Genomic DNA, 22,469 nt, shown 5'->3' on the forward strand with positions numbered 1-22,469 from the left:
CAGAAATTTGAGGAGAAATATAAAGTGCTAAGACAAAAAAGTAAAAACTGTAGGTAGTCCACAGCAGAGTGACCAGAATGAACAAGAGGGTGCATATGGGATCGACAACCCACTATGACATCCGGCTCAGCCCGCACACCTACCAGATGTCTCTGTGAGGAAACGTGTGTGTCAAAACTGAACTTTGGGAACACAACTCATGTTACAGAACACCTATACTTTAGAATGAAGTCCTAAAAGGGAATTAATTGATAATCTGATCAATATACAAAATGATTTTTTCCCATCTAAAATTAAAGCTTGCTTTGATATTTACTTCAGTAATCATTACTGGATTGATTTAGAAATGCTTAAAAGCTGTGGTTTTCTAGACAAGTTACTTAATCTCTCTGGGCCTCAATTTTTTTTCATTTTGTAAAATGAGAGCTAATTTTACTGAGCTAATATGGTCATTAAGAAGATTGAGAAACTTGCCCAGCTGGTATGGCTCAGTGGTTGAGTATGGACCTATGAACCAGGAGGCCATGGTTCAATTCCTGGTCAGGGCACATCCCCAGATTGTGGGCTCGATCCCCAGTTGCGGGTGTGCAGGAGGCATCCAATGGATGATTGCCTCTCGTCGATGTTTCTATCTCTCCCTTGCTGTTTCTGGAATCAATAAAAATATATTCTTAAAAAAAAAAGAAGATTGAGAGAATAATGCATGTGTAGCCTAGTACAGGGCACCTAATGGGCAGGACGTGAGTGGTAACTAGTATTCAGTTAGCAAAGTCAACCTCGTTGAGTAGTGATAGCATCTCCTATGCTAATGCTGTGCTGCTCCCATCACTGTGATGCTGGCGTGCTTTAGAGATGGCATTGCTAACCTCGGTTCTTTCCACATTTCCTTACATGTTTCCTAACTCTCCTTCAAGGGCTCAAGACGTCTTCCGCCAGGCAATGAAAGCTCCCTGTGTCCTCCTCCACGTGCTCCCCCCTCAAAACCGTGAGCAGTACGAAAAATCAGTCATTGGACCTCTGAACATTTTTGGTAGCAGCGATGGTGTTTCGAGAACAAAGCCACCACCACCTGTCCACCCAAGATCGGGAATAAAGACCGTGAGTCTCACAGGAACAAGCAGCCCCGAAGAAGATGGGTCACCTTCCCTGCAGCAAAGCAAGAGCCCCCGAGTACCAAGAATAGGGAGAAAGCCATCCTCTCCCTCACTCTCCCCTCTCTTGGGGTTTGGCAGCAAGAAAAATGCAAAGAAAATTAAGATTGACCTTAAGAAAGGTAATTATTAAATTATGCTTAATAGCATTCTATTATTGTAACGTATAAAATTGGTTAAGAGAAATGCATTAAGGCTAATTTCGTTAATTCTCCCTTCATTTAATTGTATCAAAGAATGGATTTAAGTGTATACTTAGGTAACACATTTCTGAAAACTAAAGTACTTTCTTATTCATCTCTTCTTGTGAAGAGTGTAAATTATTTTAAACAAGAAAATAATAGACATGCTGGGGAATGGAGAGAATCATTGCAAACTTGATAGAGACAGAGCAATACTGTAACACAAGTTAATACTAAATAGACACTAAAATTCAGTTGTTCCTGTTTTGAGCAAGATTCATGATTTTGAAACAACCTTAGGCCAAGCTCAAAAAAACATATGTTTTTGGTTCTCTAACATAGTTTTGGACCAGCAAAAATAATTTACTCCTCAGAAACCAAACATGTGACAATTAGTCATATCATTAATTCAACATTGCAAGCAATTTTTAAAAATATACTTAATTTCAAAGGCATGTTTAACCTTTTATTCATCTTTTCAATCCTTCTATCCACTTCAGATGCAGATCAATGAGACTAGATCATGGGTGTACATACATATGTATGCAATATTATCATAAACATAAGCATTCATGCATTTCCGTGCCTTTGTTTATTTTGTAACTTCCCTTCCCCCACTGCAGACTTATACAATAATATGTGATTTTCAAGACTCAATTCAAAAGAAACTAAGATCTCATAGATTCTTGTCTAAATTAGCAGGTCATTTAATGGCCATAAAGTAGTTTTAGAATGCTTGTTAACATACATTCAAAGCAAAAAACATGTACTTTAATAGAGATTATTCTGAAAGATCCTTTGGTCAAAATTGCCTCCCCCTATAAGAATTCTATACTAGAAAGAAAATGTATTGACTGAGAGGCACAAACAGACCAGTGTGCTTAGCAATTGGGCTTTTTATATAAATGCACAATTTGTGCTTTTCGTACAAATTACCCAACTGTGTATAGATATAAGGCTGTGTGCTTTGAGGATAGATGAATCAAAAGTAGAATGTAGCCTTAAAAAATCCATCAGAAAGCCTTGATTGTAAAAATAAAGAATATAACATCACAGTTGTACTTTGGGAAGATTAATCTGAGAGCAAAAAGATACACCAAAGGAGAGGCCAAACAACAAAGTCTCAGCAAAGGGTGCATTGCATGTGTTCAGATATAATATGTATGCCTTAGTAGCTGCCTGGATATAGGAGGGACGAGAGAGAGGAATTACAGTTATTGCTGAGAGTTTCAGCTAGAGTAACTTGCACGATGGAGATGCCATTTCTAGAAATTATAAATTTATGTAGATGAGTATGTTTGAAAAGGTCGGGATCTGCATCAGAGAACAGGTTCATGGTGACGTTTGAAGAGCTGGTGAAAATATGTGCATGGTGATTTCTAGAATGCCGACACCAGAGAGACTGGAGCCAAACAACGACATTCAGGTGTCATTTATAGGGAGAAGATAGTTTGAGCCAGGAGCTGGGTCTGGAGGAAAAATGGCTCCAGGACAGGTCCTTGGAGAACATCTATTGCTATGGGAGAATAGTGGGTAAGAGAGAGAATGACAGATATGATATGATCAGAGTGGTAGGAAATAATCAAAAAATAAAGATACAGAGACCAAGGGGAGAGTTAATTTCAAGAAAATGATTGCTAAAAAATGTCAACACTAGAGAAGGGGAAAAATTAAGAATAGGAAGAATTACTGGGTATGCTCACAGGTAGGTCACTGGTGATGGAAGACTGAAGAAGCAGTAAGATTGGAGTAAGAACTCGTTAGGATAGAGAAATCTGAGCATACCCTTAGATAGAGTGAAAAACCATATCCTTACCGAGAGCTTGAAGATGCAAGCGAGCGGGACAGGAGCAGCAGGAGTGAGTGAAGGGACAGTGGGGTGCAGCGTACAAGGGACAGATGCACGTAAAAGGGGCCATAGGGGAACCCGCTGATTGAGTGCTGGCAGAACTCATGTCCCAGGGTCCTTTGCTTCTAATGGTTAACTGAGAATTCAATCTCCCAGGTGTGTGGACAACTTGTGGCATTTCTTCTAGGGCCTTAATAAACAAAAGTGTTACATGTCTGCACTTGGCCCTAAATCCGCTTTGATGGCATCATAGCCTGTCAGAAACTACAATCTGTATTTGCAACTAGAACAACTGAAACTTATTTAAAACATTTTCTGGAATGTAACTATTTCACTTGTTCTACATGAGTCTAAATTAGGTAGCATTTAGTGCAGGATCGGATATGATATTATTCCTCTTATGATGACCCTGCGTTTTCCTGGTCTTATTCACTAGGCCCGGAAGGACTTGGTTTCACTGTGGTCACCAGAGACTCTTCCATACATGGTCCTGGTCCCATTTTTGTGAAAAACATTTTACCAAAGGGAGCAGCAATAAAAGACGGCCGTCTGCAATCCGGGGACAGAATTTTGGAGGTAAGAATTGAAATTAATATCTTCAATAAAGTATTTCTTGGTGTTTAAGTAAGTATATTAAACGCATGTATTAATACTTAAATTTTGAATATAATATATTGAAAATCATTACTGAAATACAGGATAAAGACTTTAATTATAAGACTCGTTAATAAGCAGCCTAACTTAGTAAGCCCCCAGTGAGGCCAGTGATACTGGGACAAGTTACCCTGAAAGCTTTTCTCTGTCTTCTTTGTCTTACTTTCACCTCTTAGGGCCCCTGGGGAATTTGGATCAAATCTGAGTTCCTTTATTTAGGGGTAAGATTTTCAAAGTTACACCCAAGCCCTGGTAACAATTTCTTTAAACTTCTTTCAAAAATGGGGCAGCCTGTCTTGGGTTGATCTATGCCTCTAGAGAAGAATTTGGAATTACCCAATGCAAGAGGCTTTTTTTTTTCCCTCTCATTTAATTTTGTCTGATAGAATCATCTCCTCAACTCCTTGGCAAATATATATTGTCAGCTTACCTTTCAAGAAAGCAGCTTCATTGAAACTGCTGGTTCCGTTTAACTTCCTCATGGCATAGAAGCAACACTACATCGCTCTGTCGGCAGTTCTAGATCATGAAAGAAGATGTACTGAATGACAACACAGCTGCAAATGAGAATTCCCAATAATCTACGATGACCTGATGACTGTAATTTTCCAAACATGGAGAATGCTATAGAATGTTAACAAAAGACTCCTGTTCCCAGAGGGATTTGCCACGTGATAATAGTCCATTTCTGCTTCCTGCATGAGGCAGAAAATGGTGCCAGCTAAGCATTTGAAATACACCTTTTTCTTACTTAAAGAATCATTCTCTGGTATCTTTCAGTTTTATTTTCTCCTCATAAGACTGTGAAGTCTTAGGAGAAACTGCTCATATTAATTACTGATTCTCTGAGGCTGTCCAACACCTTAATGAGTGATGGTTGGTGTGTTGTTATTTTAAACATGGTTGGTTTGGGCCCATGGTTGGTTTTCACTAATGACTTCAGATCTTCGTGGATTGTGGGAAGTCCATTTGCTGCTTACTTTCAAAAACCAATTAGGGTAGAAGGAGATGGCAAGTGCTGTAATTGTGATGGTTCCTATGAATGTCCTCATCAGGTGAATGGCAGAGATGTCACTGGCCGAACTCAGGAAGAGCTGGTGGCCATGCTGAGGAGCACCAAGCAGGGAGAGACAGCATCTCTGGTCATCGCCCGCCAAGAAGGAGCCTTCCTGCCCCGAGAGCTGGTAATGTTCAGGCAGAGCTTGCTGAACTCAGTAAACTCCTAACATCTGAAGGAGGACATCTAAGTCCCAGGCTTCCTTCACACCAGGAGTGCTTTGCTGCACTTGGGGTATCTCAGTTTTAGGATGTTGATGCAAGGAGTTGGATAAATGTTGCTTACTGGTGCACAAGACCCTTTTAAGGAAGCAATTTGACAATACTCAGCTGAGTAAAATATACATTGAGTATGAGCTATGTGGTGGGTCTTATGCAAAACACAGATAGCAATAACGTCAATGGCCCTGCCTTACTGCAGTTTGCAGTCTAAAAGGAAATACGAATGTAATAAGATATTCAAAATGGTGATGAAGAAACTGCTCAGTGCTGCAGTAACATATAACAAGGGAATTTAACCTAGTCTTGAGGGCTGGGAAAGGTAGCTAGAGAGAGAATATTTCAAAAGTCTTATTAAAAATGTATACCTTTTGACCTTTCGAACTCTACCTCTGGTAATCTCTCCTAAACTGATTAGCAACTATGTGGGGAAAATTCGTGGACATATATTTTTTTCCTAAGTCCTATTTATTGTAGTGATATAGTGTATTCTGTACAACCATAAGGTATTGATTGGGTAAATAACTAGATAGCTTCTAAGGAAATATAAGAACTTTGAATAGTCTCAGTGAAGAATTGATAATAACATGAGAAAGCGTTTATAGTATATTGTTAAGTTAAAGAGCAGTGTATAAAATGATCTATGTCGTATGATCAAATTACATTTTAAAATCTTTTTTAAAAATAACTGAAAGGAGATGTACCTGAATAGCTTGAATTATGAGAGAATTTTATTTTCTCACTTTTTTACAATGAACACAATCATTGTATATATTTTATTATTGAAATATTTGAGAAGGCTATATAGAATCTTCAAAGGACTTTTTATGGCTAATAACAAAGAGAAATAGATGTGATAAGAGGATTTTTTATTACCTCTTGGTTTTTATTTTATTTCCTTTGAATCTATATAAGAAATTACAAAAGCACATATGGGTAATATAATAAGTCCCCAGAGTTAGATCAACAGAGGGCTAGTTGAGAAAATTGAGGATAGTTAGATTGAGAAAGAGAAAGTTCAGGACACATCATAATTGTTATCAGATATGTAAAGAGTCATTGCATAGATTAGAGAGTAGTCTTAATCTATTTCTTTAGTTTATATTCATTAATTTACGTTTGCATTAAGTTAACAATTTATTGAGCATCTGCTGTGCACTAAATAGGAGGTTCTAGGGATGCAAAAATAAAACTCATTTTTGCCCTTATTGAGTTTGCACCAACACAAGTAGTTGGAAGTGATAATGTTCCAAGAACTTTCTAACTATTGGAGCTGTCCAAGAAGGAGATGGGCTATATAGGATATTGGAACAGAGCCTGCCTCACCACCTGCCTAAGGTGCTCTCAGGAAAAATCCTCACATTGATAAGGTGATCAGACTAGATAACCTTTACGATATTTACTCTGAGCCTAAACATGAGTTATGTTTGAATAGACAGCCTTGCTGAGTCACCTCTCTCATATATTAATGCTCATTATTACTGGCCAAAGGACTGCCTTCCCAGCATGATTTTTTTGTGGCATGGAGTTTCCTTTCAATTATTCCTTCTCTTTCCCATCATCTTATACATTCTTCTAGGGAAATAGAAAAAGGAAGAATAACTAGTGGCATAAACCACAAAGACAGCACTCCCCACCTCCTTTCCTCTATTTGACTCTTCTATATCCAAGCATTTTGGAAGACAGAATCTGGAATTTCTATCTCATCTCCTTGCTGAAGCTCCTTACTTTTCCTAAAGAGAAATGCTGAAGAAACTTGGAGTCTAAATTTTTCCCCCTAAAATTTGATAGATTTTTCCTTCAATCCTTTATTTATCCCAACATCTTAGTGTTTTGCTACAAAAGTTGAAGTGGAAAGAAACAATAAAAAGGGGGCTGCATGTGGACATGGCAGGAAGCCCTTTGCTTCCTGTCCATTTCTTTGGTTACTGGGGATAAAAACTCAGAAAACTTCAGTGGGATTAGGCAGTACTTGTTTCAGGGACAGGAGCACAAGGAAAGGAGTTTTATCTGTGTGTTCTGTTGAATAGGGTCCTGGAAGGAGCAAAACCCTATGTAGAAAGAGAACCTTCCCAGTCGCCCCCTGTGCATGCAAAAGAAACAAATGACAGAGCTCCAGCTGGAAACTCAAACCCTCACATGCCCCTGGTTCCCCATCTAACAGTCCCTATGCCCTTCCCCTTCCCCGTGTGTCCTCTAGCATTCCCCCCCCCCCTCCTACGTCCTTCTTCTTACAAGCTCCCTCTTCCACCATGTAAGGGGGAAAGGATGTTGAATCTGTCCCAGTTTGAAACTCTGAATACATTTTCAGGCAAAGGCAATAACATGTGAAATGTAGCAAATGGAATAATAGAATGTTCATCCTAAAGGGCGCTGGAAGAATCTGTGAGTCCAGCTCTAATTTTCAGTTGAGAAAACAGGTTCATTGTTATTGAGTAACCTGTGCAGGTCCCCACAACGAGCATGAGCTAGAGGCCTAAGTTTCTTAACACTTAGAGTCATCTCTGGAGTTCAGCTCCCTGTCCTCAAAGTCTGTATTCAGCACTTACTGTGTGATCTAGAGCTGGTCGCAATATCATTCTGAGGCTGTTTCCTCATCTGTACCTAAGATTTTTGTGAGGATTAAAAGAGATAATACGTGCAAAGCTTTTAGCCTAATTTATGGCCGATTGTAATTTATTGATGTATGTTAGCTATAATTATTTCTTCTTGTACATTATCACTTCTGTAGCACTGTAAACATAATACTATACTTTAGATTCATTGTGGAGTAAATAAATGTATGCAGTTTTGCCTGGGATTAACCACTATTTCAAACATTGATTTTTTTTTTATTATTTTAAAATGTATTTTGGTATCCAAAATACAGAATTGCAAACAAGTTTTATAACCAACCAAGTCCATAATTCAGGACAGCCTGCATATATTATTTCATTTTCATTTAATAGAATTTAGCAAAATTTGATTTCTATCCCAGAAAGTGACATCATAGCCTGAGCCCACCAGAGAACATATTAAATTAATTGTGCAACGACAAGATTGAGTGCAAATAAATTATTTGTTCTCATTGTTTTTAGTTTTATACAAAATTTGGAGGGCATATGGTTAGTATCCATCCTCTTAGAATTCCCTGGCAAATCATCTCAACTCTTTTAAAAATATTTGACTTCTAACTATCCAAGTATGTTCAATATTCTTTGTAACCACAGCAAAGCAAGGGCCTTTGAGGCTTAGAAGCACCTAAGTAATGTGGACCCGGAATCTTTGTTCTGGAGAACTATGGCATAGTATTCTCCTTCCAGCCCGAAGGCCTGCCTCAGGTGCTAAGGAGCATGAACCATGCAGCAAGTTTAAAGAGGGGTCATGCTTGGCCTGCACAGGGCTGTTTCAAAGGGAGTGACTTCATAGTGCGGCATGCTCTGGACTAGTCGAAAGAGCAAAATGAAGAACACTGTTCCTGTGATAGATCTTTGTATTTTTCTTCAAGAAAAAATTGAAGATGGTATCGCTTCGGCCTCTTCTCCCTTCTTGTGATTGATGTGCACACTTGACTTTCCATTGAAAATGTGGCAGGGTGAAGGAAGGACAGCACTTCCTGCTTTTGTCTTGTTCTATCTCCTTTAAGACAACAAACTGTGTTGATTGTTTTCTTTTCTGAGAAGCTGTCCCCTCCCTTTTGTGAAGCCTTGCTATTTCAGAAGCTCGCTCCCCTTTCAGCAGCACAGCTCTGCCTGTTTTCTGACAGTTAAATCTTCCTTGTTTCCTTGTTATCACTAGTTTATTGTCAAGTCTTAACACATACAGTCAGGGGACTGTGTGGTCAGCAGCGATACAGGAAGCCCCAATATAGGATGGCCTCTCGGATGTGACCCTCTGTCACGCCAAAAGGCCTTGGCATCCATTTCCTGGTCATTTCTCCCGCCTGCCACATGAGACGGGTGTGCTGAGCTCATGCATTGGCTGGGCCATGTCCTCCTTCCAGAGCTGTTGGTTAGTATCATGAATTTAGCAGCACATATAGCCAACCTTCTTTCCATTCGTGGCAAGCTGGGTTCAAAAATCAAATGAGAGGAATTTATGTAATAACATTACAACTACTTAGCTCTTCCTGGTATCTTTACCAAAAGAACTGTGCGTCCCAGATAATCCTTCCAGAATCCCAGCCCAAAAGATCCTTTGATCTCCTCGCCCCCTGACAGGGTGGGAGTTTATTAAAGAGGTGTTCACATAAGGAACGTTTTTGCAGAAGGAACTTGGAGATTAGTGTTGGTAATAGAATCGGAGGGGGAGACTGCTGTGTCTGCGTCTGCACTTGAAATGAAAACTATGCTACTTAATCGGTGGTTTGTTTGGTCTGTTCAGTGACAGACTGGTCTACAAGTTCTTTTCCATCCCCGAGACCATATATTTTTTTTTTAATGTTCATGCAAAGTGTGGGATGAAGCCATCTTTCCATTTAGGAAAAATTCTGAAAAACTGAAGGTTTTATCTTTATTTCATGCCTTTATTATTTTTTTAAGAGCTTCAGAGAGAGAAAGAGCGACACTGTGTTACTGTCCTTTGTGTGCATGTATGTGTGTGTGTATGTATATGTCTTCTTTCATTTCTTGAGGAAAAAGGAATATTCTGCCATTTCTTTGTTAACCTCTTTAACGTTTTCTATTCTGACCTACTGCCTTATCTTTAAATTATCCTGAAAATCACAGCAATCCCTGGTGGGTAAAACCCGCTGAGAAAATTTCAAAAGTATTTATAATTTCTACCTGCCAAGTGTGCCTGCTATAAAATGACAGTCTCTGCAAGTGGGATTGACTTTATTTCAAAGAAGCAAGTTGCTCCTGCCTGGCAGGATTGAGATCCAGAAGTCAGCCATGTTTGTCATGCTGATTTGACCTTCACTTAGGAATAGTGCTCTTGCTGAGAAAATAAAAAAAAAGTGATGCACACAGGTGTGGAGGCTCCCTTCATAGCTGCTGTGCTTAGAGTATTTCAATGCTTCCTGTTCAGCAGTCCCTGCGACCACCTCAGCCAATAACACGTGGACCCAATTCCTTCCTGGTTTTCTCTGTCTTCTTCAGTGAAAAATTCACATCTTCAAATGTCAAATTATTGAACATCATAAATCATGCAAGAAATTTTGTTTGAAATTTTAGATGAACCTCATTTAACTGATATATTATTGTACTCCCTTTGGCTATTGGATTCAAATGATTCCATGCTTAATTAACCAAGGTACTTAAGGAAGAGCGAATATGATAGCAGCTATTGTGGATAAGTAGCAGAAATTAAAGAATGATTTTAGAATGATTTTTCTATGTAAACCAAAGTCCCTGGGTTATGTTTTGAAATTTAAATTATTATACAAAAATCAAGATGTATTTTATGGATTCTTCTAGTAACACAGTTCTAGTGCTGAGATATAGTCTCCATTTCTGCTTTCCTCTATAATAATTTCCATTTCCTTCTTACTGTTTTTCCAGTCAATCAATTTGTGTTTAATCCAGTCAAGGCTCTGCGACATGAACTCCAGAGGTGAATAAGATGTGCTTCTGCCCTAAGGGAGCTTCTAGCCCATAAAAAAGAAAAGTGATGAGTTGATGAAATTGGGCAAATAAAGTGTTGCAGTGATTCAAAGTTGGGAACCAAGGACACCTTCAAAAACACGACAGACTTGCCCTGGCCGGTGTTGCTCAGTTGTTTGGGCATCGTCCCATGCATTAAAAGATTGCCTGTTTGATTCCCATCTACTGATTGGCTGAATGGCCTAAGATACCCCCTTGAGCCCCCATTTCTCATCCCTAATAAGGGGATCGGACTATTGTCAACTTAAGACACTCTGCATTAAATGAGACGCATGTAAAGTACTGAGAACAGGACACAGAATGGCGTTCAACAGATGTTATTGTTATCGTCATTGCTCACCCGAATGGGGAGCCCTAGGCGTGCAGTTAGGGCTGCCCACCCATTGGTGACTGAGAGAGAAATGAAGGTAGAAAACTTTAGTTTGGGCATTTGATAGATGTTAGGGTGATGGAGTAAGAAATATCAATAATTCTAAAGTTTTGACTTTGGATGTTTAGGGCTAGCATTAAGAGATGTATAGGTTGGTTTGGAGGAAAAAACAATTATTCTCTCCTAAAATTGTATTCCTTTCATGGATTTCACGCTGGTCTATGACCCTGGGGTTGTCAGCACATTTTCTTTCTCCCTGCTCTCTAGCCATCCCAAGCTCTTCTCACCAGTTTAAATGTTACCAGGGCCCTCTCCTTGCCAAACATTTGCTATGAGCCTCCCCCCTGTCTAGGACACCCCTTCGCTTCCCTTTCACCTCACAGCTTCTTAAAGTATCTACCCACAGGTCCCTTCCTTGGTCACAGCTTCCTCGGAGCCCAGGTGTTGGTTATGGAGCCTCATTTTGTTTGCCATTCATATTCAGGCCTCCCCTCACCATGCCCCTGAATCGCTCATTGCTAGATTTTCTCATGTAGACCTTAAAACCTATAGAGAAGTAGCAGTTAAGAGCCCAGGTTCGGGAGTCTCGGGGCCTGAGTGTGAATCCCTGCTTTCCTACCCGATTCACCTCTCAGTGCCTCAGTTTTCTTATCTGTCAAGTGATGATAACAACACATAATTGTGAGAATTAACCGGGCATAGATGCGAACACATGGTAAATCTCAAATAGTGTTAACTCCTGTTGTTTCCTGTGCCTGGTGCAGGCTATATGCTCAGTAAATATTTGTTAACTGAATAAATGAAATCTCTGCATTGTTAAAGCAGATGACAGAAGACTAAAAATGTATTGCTAAAGGGCCTATTACCCCTAACCCATACCTAACCTTTATCTAACACATTATCCATTTAAACCAAATAAGAATATATAGAGATTTTCTCAGATTCCAGAGCATTAGCAATCTTTACAGCAACACATGACAGAGAGAGCAGGGATAGTTAATATTGAATAAAAATGACAATTTAGACAGTTTAAGTTATCAGAACATTTGCATAATCTAGTACAGTCTACTTGTAAAGATATAGGAAAGTATTATTACCCCACATTTAAAAATATTAGAGTTATTTTAAAGTATTAAAAGTATTTTTAATGCTTCAATCTTTGGCTACAATAACTTGTGAGAACAGTGGTTCTCAAAGTGTGGTCTTAGACCAGCAGTACAGTATCACCTGGGATCTTCCTATACATGCAAATTCTCAGGCTCCCTGCTGAGCAAAGGAATGGAAAACTCTAAGGGTGGGGCTCAGAGTTATTTTAACAAGCCCTCCAGATTATTCCGAGCTCACTCAAGGCTGAGAAGCATTGGAATAGTGGCTCCATTATAACAGCATAAGGACTACAGGGTGACTCAGTGACTCGCTGACTAGCTTCAGTAATCACATTTTCAACTTTATCTTCCTAGAGCAGTGGTTCTCAACCTGTGGGTCACGACCCCTTTGGCGGTGGAACGACCCTTTCACAGAAGTCGCCTAAGACCATCCTACGTATCAGATATTTTACATTACGATGCATCACAGTAGCAACATGACAGTTACGAAGTAGCAACGAAAATAATTTTATGGTTGGGTCACAACATGAGGAACTGTATTAAAGGGCCAGAAGGTTGAGAACCACCATTCTGTAGTCTGCAAACAATGTCTTGCTCTGTGAAAAATTGGCTGTGAGAAGTTTAAGCCCCGTGTCTCTTAGGCCACGTGCCTTCATGTTGGCCAAGGGCCAGTGCTGAGCACAATCCAGTTACTCAACTCAATTACACCTGATTCATTTAGGCAAACTCAATTGTACTTGACTTTTTCAGGCCCATTCAATTGTGCTTTAAAATTTTCACACTCAATTTGATTGTGCTCCAAATGTGTTACATGCCACCTTGTAACTTGTAGATTTAGACACTTACCAGAGGGAGGTCTTTATAGGGAAGCTTAAAAGATTGTGTTATTGCTATTTGTCTGCAGTCACACCAATTTCCCTTCTCCCTTCCCCTTTATCTCCAACATGGATGCTAGGATGTAAGAGATGCTCCATTGGCCTCTTACATGGACCATACCCTACTGTCCCCCACGTACTGTGGTTGAACTCATGGCAAAGATTATATAAAGCTCCTAAGAAAGTGATCCTCATTTTCTATCACAAAGCAACTATGCTTAGTTCCCATTTATTTCATTTATTTTGTCTGTTTTTAGATAGGACCAATGGGGCACGGAGGTATTGGCCCTTTTCAAAATGTACATTGTTGATCAAAATCAGAAATATTTCTAAGTAAGACTTCCACCTCACCAAGATAAGCATCATGCCTGCTCTCACTTGTGCTGTGCACGGAGATTCTCTAGGTCCTCAATCTCTGCCAGTTTTTTGAATGCGTTCAATAACCCACAAGGCTGAGGGATTAATAGTCATTTGCTACTCCCTGGGAAGTACTTATACCTGAAAGAATTTTACTGAAGCCTTGTCAGCAAAATCTAGTCTTGGTAAAATGGATGATGATAAATGCTCTGGTTCAGCATTATTAAAACAGATGGAGGAAGTGCTGGCCGCTTTGCCTGGTTGTATGGCTTCCAGGTGTCAGAAGGAAAATACTTAATGGCCTTTATCACAAGCCTGGTTTTGTTGGAGGGTGGAAGGTGGTGGAAGGAGGAGCGCTCCATGCTAAAGCGAAGCTCTCTTGACATTTCAGAGGATCGGGGCCTAATTACATTCTCCTACAAAGTTACAGTAAAACCGAAGAGCCGTGAGAGACTGCCATAGTCTCATGGCACAAGAAATATGTCTTATTAGTGGCCACTGTGGCCATTATTAGGCTTCTGAAGGCTGGAAAAAAAAAACACACAAGAAGTTTTCAAATATACATGTTTAAACAGCTAGGGAAAAGTAAGAGTGTGACCAACCACACACTCTATCCTTCTTATTATTCAGTTAGCCACATGTTACCAGTAATTCATGCCAGCTGTTGATACGTAGCAGCTGGATAAGAAGGTGGTTACAAAACTCGGGGGAAGACCTTGATTTGCTTAATTACCTCTATGCCTGTGATCTGTGCATTTGCTAAGGTACATTTGGTGTAAGATAAGGAAACGCATTCATTTTGTAAAGGATGTTTAAAGATTAAAGGGAAGAAAGTACCGCCTTAATTGATTGTGGTTGACTTTCCCAGCTGTTATCAAAGTAAATACCACACATGTGGAACTGCCACGAAAGTCCACTTGATTTTGAAAGTACACTTAGAGGCCTGAGCATGTTTCATCCGCCTGTTTCTCAGGAAAATGTGTGATCTTTATCATTAAAGAATATCAGCTTAATCATGCTCCTTTATTTTTTTCCTGAGGGCTGATAAAACAGAGAGAGACTCTTAAATAACAATCTGTTGCCACTTACCTCTTCCCATGCTCCCTCACCAAAGATTCTCTGGGCAAGGACTTTTAAATATGCTCTCGTTATTTTTAATGAGTGTGCAGAGCATATGACGCATAATGCACCAGTAAGTAGGTGCCCTTTTACTGAACTTGTCAGATATAATAAAACACGGAAGGAGTTAAGATTCATTTTTACTTAAGATATTGTAATTATTTAAATTAAGATGCCCAAGTACAAATCACAGACTATTCCATTCCTGTGGCTGCCCCATGGAAGCCCATCCACAGCCTGGCTCTCTTGCCAATAAAGACTGCTTTATCAGGAACGTTAAAAAGACAAAGGACATTTAATATGTTATGTCTCTTTAAGTTTACTCTTCCTTAAATCCACGGGATGGCAGGGTATTCGATTACAGACGAGTTCAATTATGTTTCCTGACCGCTTATTGAGTTATATGAAGGACTTTTATCACTAGTCTTTCCTTAATTAATTCTTTGCATTTTTATAGGCTTGGGATCTAAGGAAGCATTGTTTAACAGCTTGAAATGTTGTTTCAGTTTTCTTCTGTTTCCTCTTTCTCTCCCTTCCCTTCCTCTCTCCTCTTTCTTGCTTCTGACCTGCCATTCTGCCTTTTTAGAAAAGACTAACACTCAAGATGATATTTACCAATTGCAGAATATATTTATTTCTACATTACATTAAGATGCCCGATGGTGATGAAGAGGAAGGTAACAGAACATTATATAAATTACACTGAAATGCCACGTGGTAGATGAAGATGCTAATAGAATGGCAAAAATATCCCGAAGAACAACAAAGCCTGTGGTAGTCATTGTCACCTACATCAGGGTCGGGCAAAAGTAGGCTTACAGTTGTGAGTACAAGAAACACACTTTATTCTTGTACTATTATTATTTATTAATATTTGTATTCTTTTTCATACCAACAACTATAAACCTACTTTTGCTCCTCCATGTATTGGAGCCAGTGGCTGTTGATTTATGGAACTGTGGGCCTTGACTAAACCCTGCAGGTGAGTTACAGCTTTCAGCCTGACACAGGGGGCTCACCCCTCCCTTCTCTGCTTCTCAGCAGCTACATATTTCATCTACAGACCCTTGACTTCCCACTTAAGGGAGAACACACACAGAAACAAGCAAGAAACCCCAAATGGAAAAGCACAAAAACACCCAACCAGTATATCGTACCTGTGACTTGCTTGTCCTCCATCCTGGAGATGAATGCTTCTCTCCCGTGATTTTCACAGAGAGGCTGATGTTCAGGAGAACTGTCTTCTTGGGCCTCCATGTCCCTTTATTTCTGGGTCCTCACTGATGATAACAAGACCTGATTGTTCAACAAATATTTACCAAACACCTATTTCCAGTTTAGCTGATCAAATGCTGACTGAACATTTATTTGTGCTAGATGCTGTACCTTAAAGTGTGTATTTTAAGATTTATTAAATCAGGAGCTTGTAGACATTTGCTAAGTGCCATTAGAGAAACCAGGTAAGAATATTACATAGCTCCTATCATCTGAGGGGAAGCTGATAGGAGGGAAATAGTACACATATTTAAGGAAAAAGCTGAGAGGAGGTTAATAGTGAACTAGAAGTTCACTATAAGAAGGAGAAATCCAGGTTAACCAGATAGCTCAATTGGTTAGAGCATTGTCCTGATACACCAAGGTTGCAGATTCTGTTCCTAGTCAGAACCCATACAAGAATCAACCAATCAATACATAAATAAGTGGAACAACAAATTGATGTTTCTCTCTCAAATCAATAAATAAAAATATTTTTAAAAGAAATCCATAAGGGCCTTAAAATTATGAAACATTTCATTTATGTTGACTCTGGGCTGTGGTTGGATTCAAGGAAACAAAGTGAGAAAACACTTCTAGGGATATGGAAAAGCATGAGGCAAGATGAAGGAAAACTGCGGAAAAGGGAGAGTAGAGGAAAGAAACATTGTAGTTCAAGTGCTGATAATGTTGGCAACTTACACCATCACTTGGGCAAAATTTACAAGTCCATAACAGGACCATGTCTAGGGCTAATATCGAAATGCCAGTAAGTGTAAATTTAAGATCCATTGGATGCCCCGTGTTCATAAGTTACCTGTTTAGAAGTTCGGTGTCTGGGCTTATTCATGCAGCTTACCTCCCTGGTGTGGCTGTCAGCTGTCACTAGCTCTTGGGTGGGGCACACTGGTTCCCCTTCATGTGATTGCTTACCTTCCAGAAGGCTGGTCCAGCTTCGTTACCTGACATTCTCAAGATAGCAAAAGCATGAGATGCAAGGGCTCTCCATGGCAAGTTGCACAATGTCACTTCTGCCTCATTCTCTTTTTTTAAATATTTTTTATTACAGTTGACATACAATATTATATTACTTTTGGGCATACAACATAGTGACTAGAAATTTATGTAACTTACAAAGTCATCACCCTGATAACACTAATATCCATCTGACACCATAGGAAGATATTACAATACTAGTGACCATATTTCTTATGCTGTACTTTATATTCCTTATGCCTTCACCGTGACTGTTTCTATAACAGGCAATTTGTACATCATACTCCCTTCCCATTTTTCACCTCTCTCCTCACCCGCTTCCATGTGGCAGCCATTAAAATGTTCTCTTTCTCTATGAGTTTGTTTTGTTCGTTTATTTTGCTCTTTAGATTCTGCATATAATTAAGTTCTGTTTTCTTGTTAATTTTTCATCACTTTAAATATCCTGTGTTGGTGCATCAATGAGAGGGATTGGCCCTCAGGCTGATGGTTGTGAGGACTGGCCATGACACAAATAAACTCTTAAACATTCTCTATGGGAAGTTTCTTATGTCGATAACTCCCACAATCTGGATTGGAGACTAGGAGTAGAAGTTGGATTGTGTAGTTAGTGATAAACTAATAAACACTAAAGTTAAATTATCAAAAGAAAAAGTAATTTGACAGTAAGTAAGGAGAAGAGTCTCCTTGTCTATAAAATGAGGGGATTGAATTGAATGGTCTCTTAGATCTCTTCCTAATGCAAAATACTCTTTTCTGAATTTCTGTGCATCAAATCTTGGCAGGACACTCAATGCAGGCAGTGCCTGAATTATGATTGATCTGTGTACTCTATGAATGGGCAGTAGGAGTCTGCCTCTGGGTGTCTGTTTCACATTTCAGAATGCCTTGGGAGCATTTGAGGTAGAGTGCCTTCTCCTAAGTAAATGTAGAGCTAGCCAGTTGCAAACAGATAACTTTCTTGTGCCCAAATTTTTTTTTATCTCCAGCTGTTGTGGTGTTTGTTGCCAGAGTAGTTAATAGGCACATTTGGACCCCTTCCTCTAACCCACTCCTGACACCATCAGGGCTGTGGGTACCATAAGAGACTTTACTTCCATAGCCAGCTGAAAAGGAAATGGGTTCGTCCTCTCCTGAATTGGAAGTTTGGGTGTATTTCCCCATAGACCATTCTTATATATAGCCCATCCAGTAGAATGTAAATTATCACCTACTATTATATTTTAGAGATACTGTAAAAGAAACATCTGTTATCTACGTGAAACCTAGGCTCAATTTACCAGTTTCTTTTCTTTTTTTAAATTTATCTTTATTATTGAAAGTATTACAGATAGTCCCTTCTTCCCCATTGATCCCCTCCACTCTATACCCCATCCCCCACGCCTTCACACACTATTGTCTGTGTCCATGGGTTATGCATATATGCATATAAGTTCTTTGATTAATCTCTTCCTGCCTTTCCTTCCCCTTCCCTCTGAGATCTGTCAGTCTGTTCCATGCTTCTATGTCTCTGGATCTTTTTTGTTTATCTGTTTACTTTGTTCATTAGATTTCACAAATGAGTGAGATCATGTGATATTTGTCTTTCTCTGACTGGCTTATTTCACTTAGCATACTACTCTCCAGGCCCCTCCATGCTTTCTCAAAGGGTAAGAGATCCTTAATTTTTACTGCCTACATAGTAGTCCATTGTGTAATTGTACACATCATTTTTTTGAGAGAAAAAAAAGTTCAAATTGCAAGAACCAGGTTTACAAGCAAACTTATAGTAAACTAGAGGCCTGGTGCATGAAATTCATGCACTGGGTGGGGAAGGGGATCCCTCAGCCCTGCCTGCGCCTTCTCACAGTTTGGCCCTCAGGGGATGTCTGACTGATGGACATCCTTAGCACTGCCGCAGAGGCGGGAGAGGCTCCCACCACAACTGCTGCGCTCGCCAGCCGTGAGCCCAGCTTCTGGCTGAGTGGCACTCCCCCTGTGGGAGCACATTGACCACCAGGGGGCAGGTCCTGCATTGAGCATCTGTCCCCTACTGGTCAGTGCACGTCATAGCGACCAGTTGTTCTGCTATTTGGTCAATTTGCATATTACTCTTTTATTATATAAGATAACCTGTTTTCTAACTAGAAATTGTCTTTCTCCACAGTCAATTTACTTAAAGCTAATTTGCATTACACACAAATAAGTGTGAATAAATTACAAGCACTATTCATTAAGGTTTGGGCTATCCTTTATGCAAAAAAAAGAAGTCTCTGAGCTCTGGATTCTGTTAATGGAAAAATATGAGTGTGTCAACATTAGCAACTTGTTGAAAACTTGGCAGATATTTTCAATGTAATTATTAATGCAAGCCACTTCAATTCCTCTTTGATACTATACCGGTTGTAAACAAATTATATAAATAAATATTAATGCAATTATTAACTTGGTAATTTTATATGCTATGTAGTCATTCAAAGAAATTAAACAAAGATGAAGGCTGTTGAACTTGTTCATGTTTGACAATATACATAAGAGTGACTTATTCCCTGTATCATAAAGAGATAGAAATACACTCGTTTTCAGCTGCCTAGCTGAATATGATTGTAAAATATATACATATATATGTAATTTTTCATGGTGGTTAAGTTAATAACATGTCACTATAATTTGTGTGCTTCTGAAATAGAAACCAAATCATGTGCATCCTATTTGGAAAGAAAGTGAAGACAAAATAGATACTAACAAGCTAGTTGCTTACTTTTTTATTTTATTTATTTGTTTTTTAAAGTGTATGGATTTGTATTGAATTTATTGAGGTGACATTAGTTAATAAAATTATACAGGTCTCAGGTATACAATTCTATAATATGTCATCTGTATTTTGTGTTCACCACCCAAAGTGAAGTCTCCTTCCATCACCATTTATCCCCACTTTAATCTCTTCTACCTCCTCCCACCCCCTTTCCCTCTGGCACTATGTTGTCTGTCTATGAGGGTTATTTTTTCTTTTCTTTCTTTTTTTTGCTTAATCCGCTCACCTTTTTCACCTAGCACCCTAACCTGCCTCCCCTCTGACAACCATCAGTCTGTTCTCTGTATCTTTGAGTCTGTTTCTATAACGTTTGTTAGTTTATTTTGTTCATTAGATTCCACATGTAAGTGAAATCGTATGGTACTTGTCTTTCTCTGACTAGCTTATTTCACTTAGCATAATACAGGCCCATCCATGCGGTCACAAATGGTTAGATTGCCTTCTTTTTTATGGCCGAGTAGTAGTTCATGGTGTAAATGTACCACAGCTTTTTTATCCACTCATCCACTGATGAACATTTGGGCTGCTTCCAAATCTTGGCTATTATAAATAGCGTTGCAATGAACATAGGGGTGCATATATTCTTTTGAATTGGTGGTTCAGGTTTCTTCAGATATATTTCCAGAAATGGAATCACTGGGTCATAAGGCGCTTGCTTTTTTTAAAGCCCAGCCTTTGCCGCTGGATAACAGTTCAGAGGTTCTTCTTTAACCTGTAGGGTTTTGTGCAGAAGAAAATAGCGATAGCATGTAAATGTCTTACTTCCTTTGCAAACCTTTGAAAATGTAACCCAAAGATCACTTTGCCTCTCACCCTGGGCTCTCAATGACTCTCGAGGGAATTGGCAAGTCTTATCAGAGGAGAGCAGCCAGGCGAGGGCAGCCAGCACATTGAGGCCAGGGTCAAGGCCATTGGGCAGGTAGTGAAAGGCCTCTTACAGTGTTAAACAAATGCCGCTTCCTTCCTGTCTTCCGCAGGAGCTAATTTTGTTTTTCACTTCTCTTCTGCTATAAGAACAATAAGGATTCATGAGGCCATTCTGCCTGTGAAAAGATGTGCATTAGATTATCATAAATCCACAGATGAAAAGTGCAGTGGTCAATCAGAACAGGCATTCCTGGGCGAAATAAAAGGTTTAATTGAAAGTACTGTCCCAGGAGAGACAGATGACTGAGGGTGGTATTGAGTAGACATTAATGACCACAGACCAGAGAGTGAGGAAAGCTAAGGAAGACCATTGTTTTTTTTCCCCCCAATTCCGTTTTTCTTTAAAAGAATGTGGGAGATTATCCTAATAGAATACTAGGGAGGAAATTGGGATTTTGATCACATACAATGTTCTTAGAATACTATTAATATTTCCTAGGAAGTTGCAGCCGAATTTTCTACTGGTACAGATCGTTTTGTTGGAAGTTAGAGATCTGGTCAGAGTACAGACTGTACTGATATGCTGAATAATGGTTAAAATTGATACATACCTATTATGTTGTTATAACATATCAGAATATTATTTGCACTTATTCTTAAGTTTAGAATTTCTTTTGACTCTTTGATTATGTCTCTCAGCTTGTTCTCTTAAATACTTTGGATTTTTTTCAGTGTTACAAAAAATATATATATAACTAAACATACAGTCCCCATTAAGTACTAGGTGGCTTGCTTTGTATCACTGAAATATGGCTGCCTTTGTAAATCACACATATTTGTTTATCCCATGCCCTACTTTTGATGTGGCTAAAATAATGGGGTGAACTCTCTAGCCACAGAGACAAAATCTGGGGTTAAGGACTGCCTTTAAAAGAACATAATTGGGCAGGTGTCTCTCTACCAGTCATTAACAGATTTGAATTATGACTTTGATTCTTCTTTAGTGACAAAAACAGTTTAAAAATATTCTGGATTATTTGAACCTAAGGTGCAGTGATTTTGAAAGGACAAAGATGGGGAGATACCAAATATATTAGGAGTGTTTTAATTGGGGTCTGTGACCAAATAGTGCCCAGTTTAGTTTTTAGAAAATAACTGCCAAAGCCATTTTTAGTTTACTTGATTTTTAGTTTTATTCCAAATAAATGAATTGTCTCAGTAAGTGATTTTAAACTATTCAACCAATTATGTAGGAGTTAATATAGACACAGTCTTCGTTTTAAATGTAAAAAAAAATGTTTTTTAGGGTTACTATGAACAGGGTAGTTGCCAAATAGTACCAGCTGTCATAATAAAGCAGAAGTGAATGACAGATTCACTCCACCCCATATCAAAACTCAAGAGCGGATATGGTGATCAGATGAGCCAAAATAAATCTAAGTTCGTAGAAACATTTGCAAGCGATTTTCTTGCATAGCTCAGCCCTTTATAGGCATCAGCGTGCACACAGGTCATGATTAAACTTAGCACTGTTATAAAATGAGAAAGGAAACCACTTAGTTGGTGTGGACACCCCAAACCGACATCTCAGAGGACTGCAAGTTATTCCACACTTCCATTTGCTGATGGTGATGGTGATCTATATTAGGAAGTATTGAAACTTAATTAGCAGTTTTTAAACTATTTTTAATATTAATATTAACATGGCCCACATTGACCTACAAAGGAAGAACTAACCGATGGAGTGCTTGTCAGCAATGCTCTTTAAAAAACATGTAGTGTACACTCATTCTCAGGCATGCATTAGAATAGGCCCTCGTGGCATAAATGTAGGTAGAATGGTCATTGTTGCCTTGCAGTTCTTAAACATTTATGTAATAACAAATAACCATAATACATTGTGATTTGTGCTATAATTTAATTATGTACAGAGACCCAGATGAGGGCCCAGCCACAGAGAGTAGGTGACAATTAAGTTGGGCTTTGATGGCTAAGTAAGAGTTTTCCAATGGGTGTCAAAGTGGGAGGAGGGGAGAGA

At 39.1% G+C, this 22,469-nt stretch overlaps 1 protein-coding gene across 1 annotated transcript in view; it reads left to right on the forward strand.

The window, feature by feature from the left end:
• PARD3B (par-3 family cell polarity regulator beta) overlaps positions 1–22,469 on the forward strand; it is a 907,405-nt gene that overhangs the window by 483,885 nt on the left and 401,051 nt on the right. Inside the window, exons 8-10 of the mRNA XM_081095604.1 lie at positions 915–1,273; positions 3,619–3,758; positions 4,892–5,020. Coding sequence (XP_080951730.1) covers positions 915–1,273; positions 3,619–3,758; positions 4,892–5,020 — 628 coding nt within the window. The remainder of the gene's footprint in view (positions 1–914; positions 1,274–3,618; positions 3,759–4,891; positions 5,021–22,469) is intronic.

The sequence above is a fragment of the Myotis nattereri genome (genome assembly GCF_964212035.1).
Source record: "Myotis nattereri genome assembly, chromosome: 7".
In the NCBI taxonomy this organism is placed as follows: domain Eukaryota; kingdom Metazoa; phylum Chordata; class Mammalia; order Chiroptera; family Vespertilionidae; genus Myotis; species Myotis nattereri.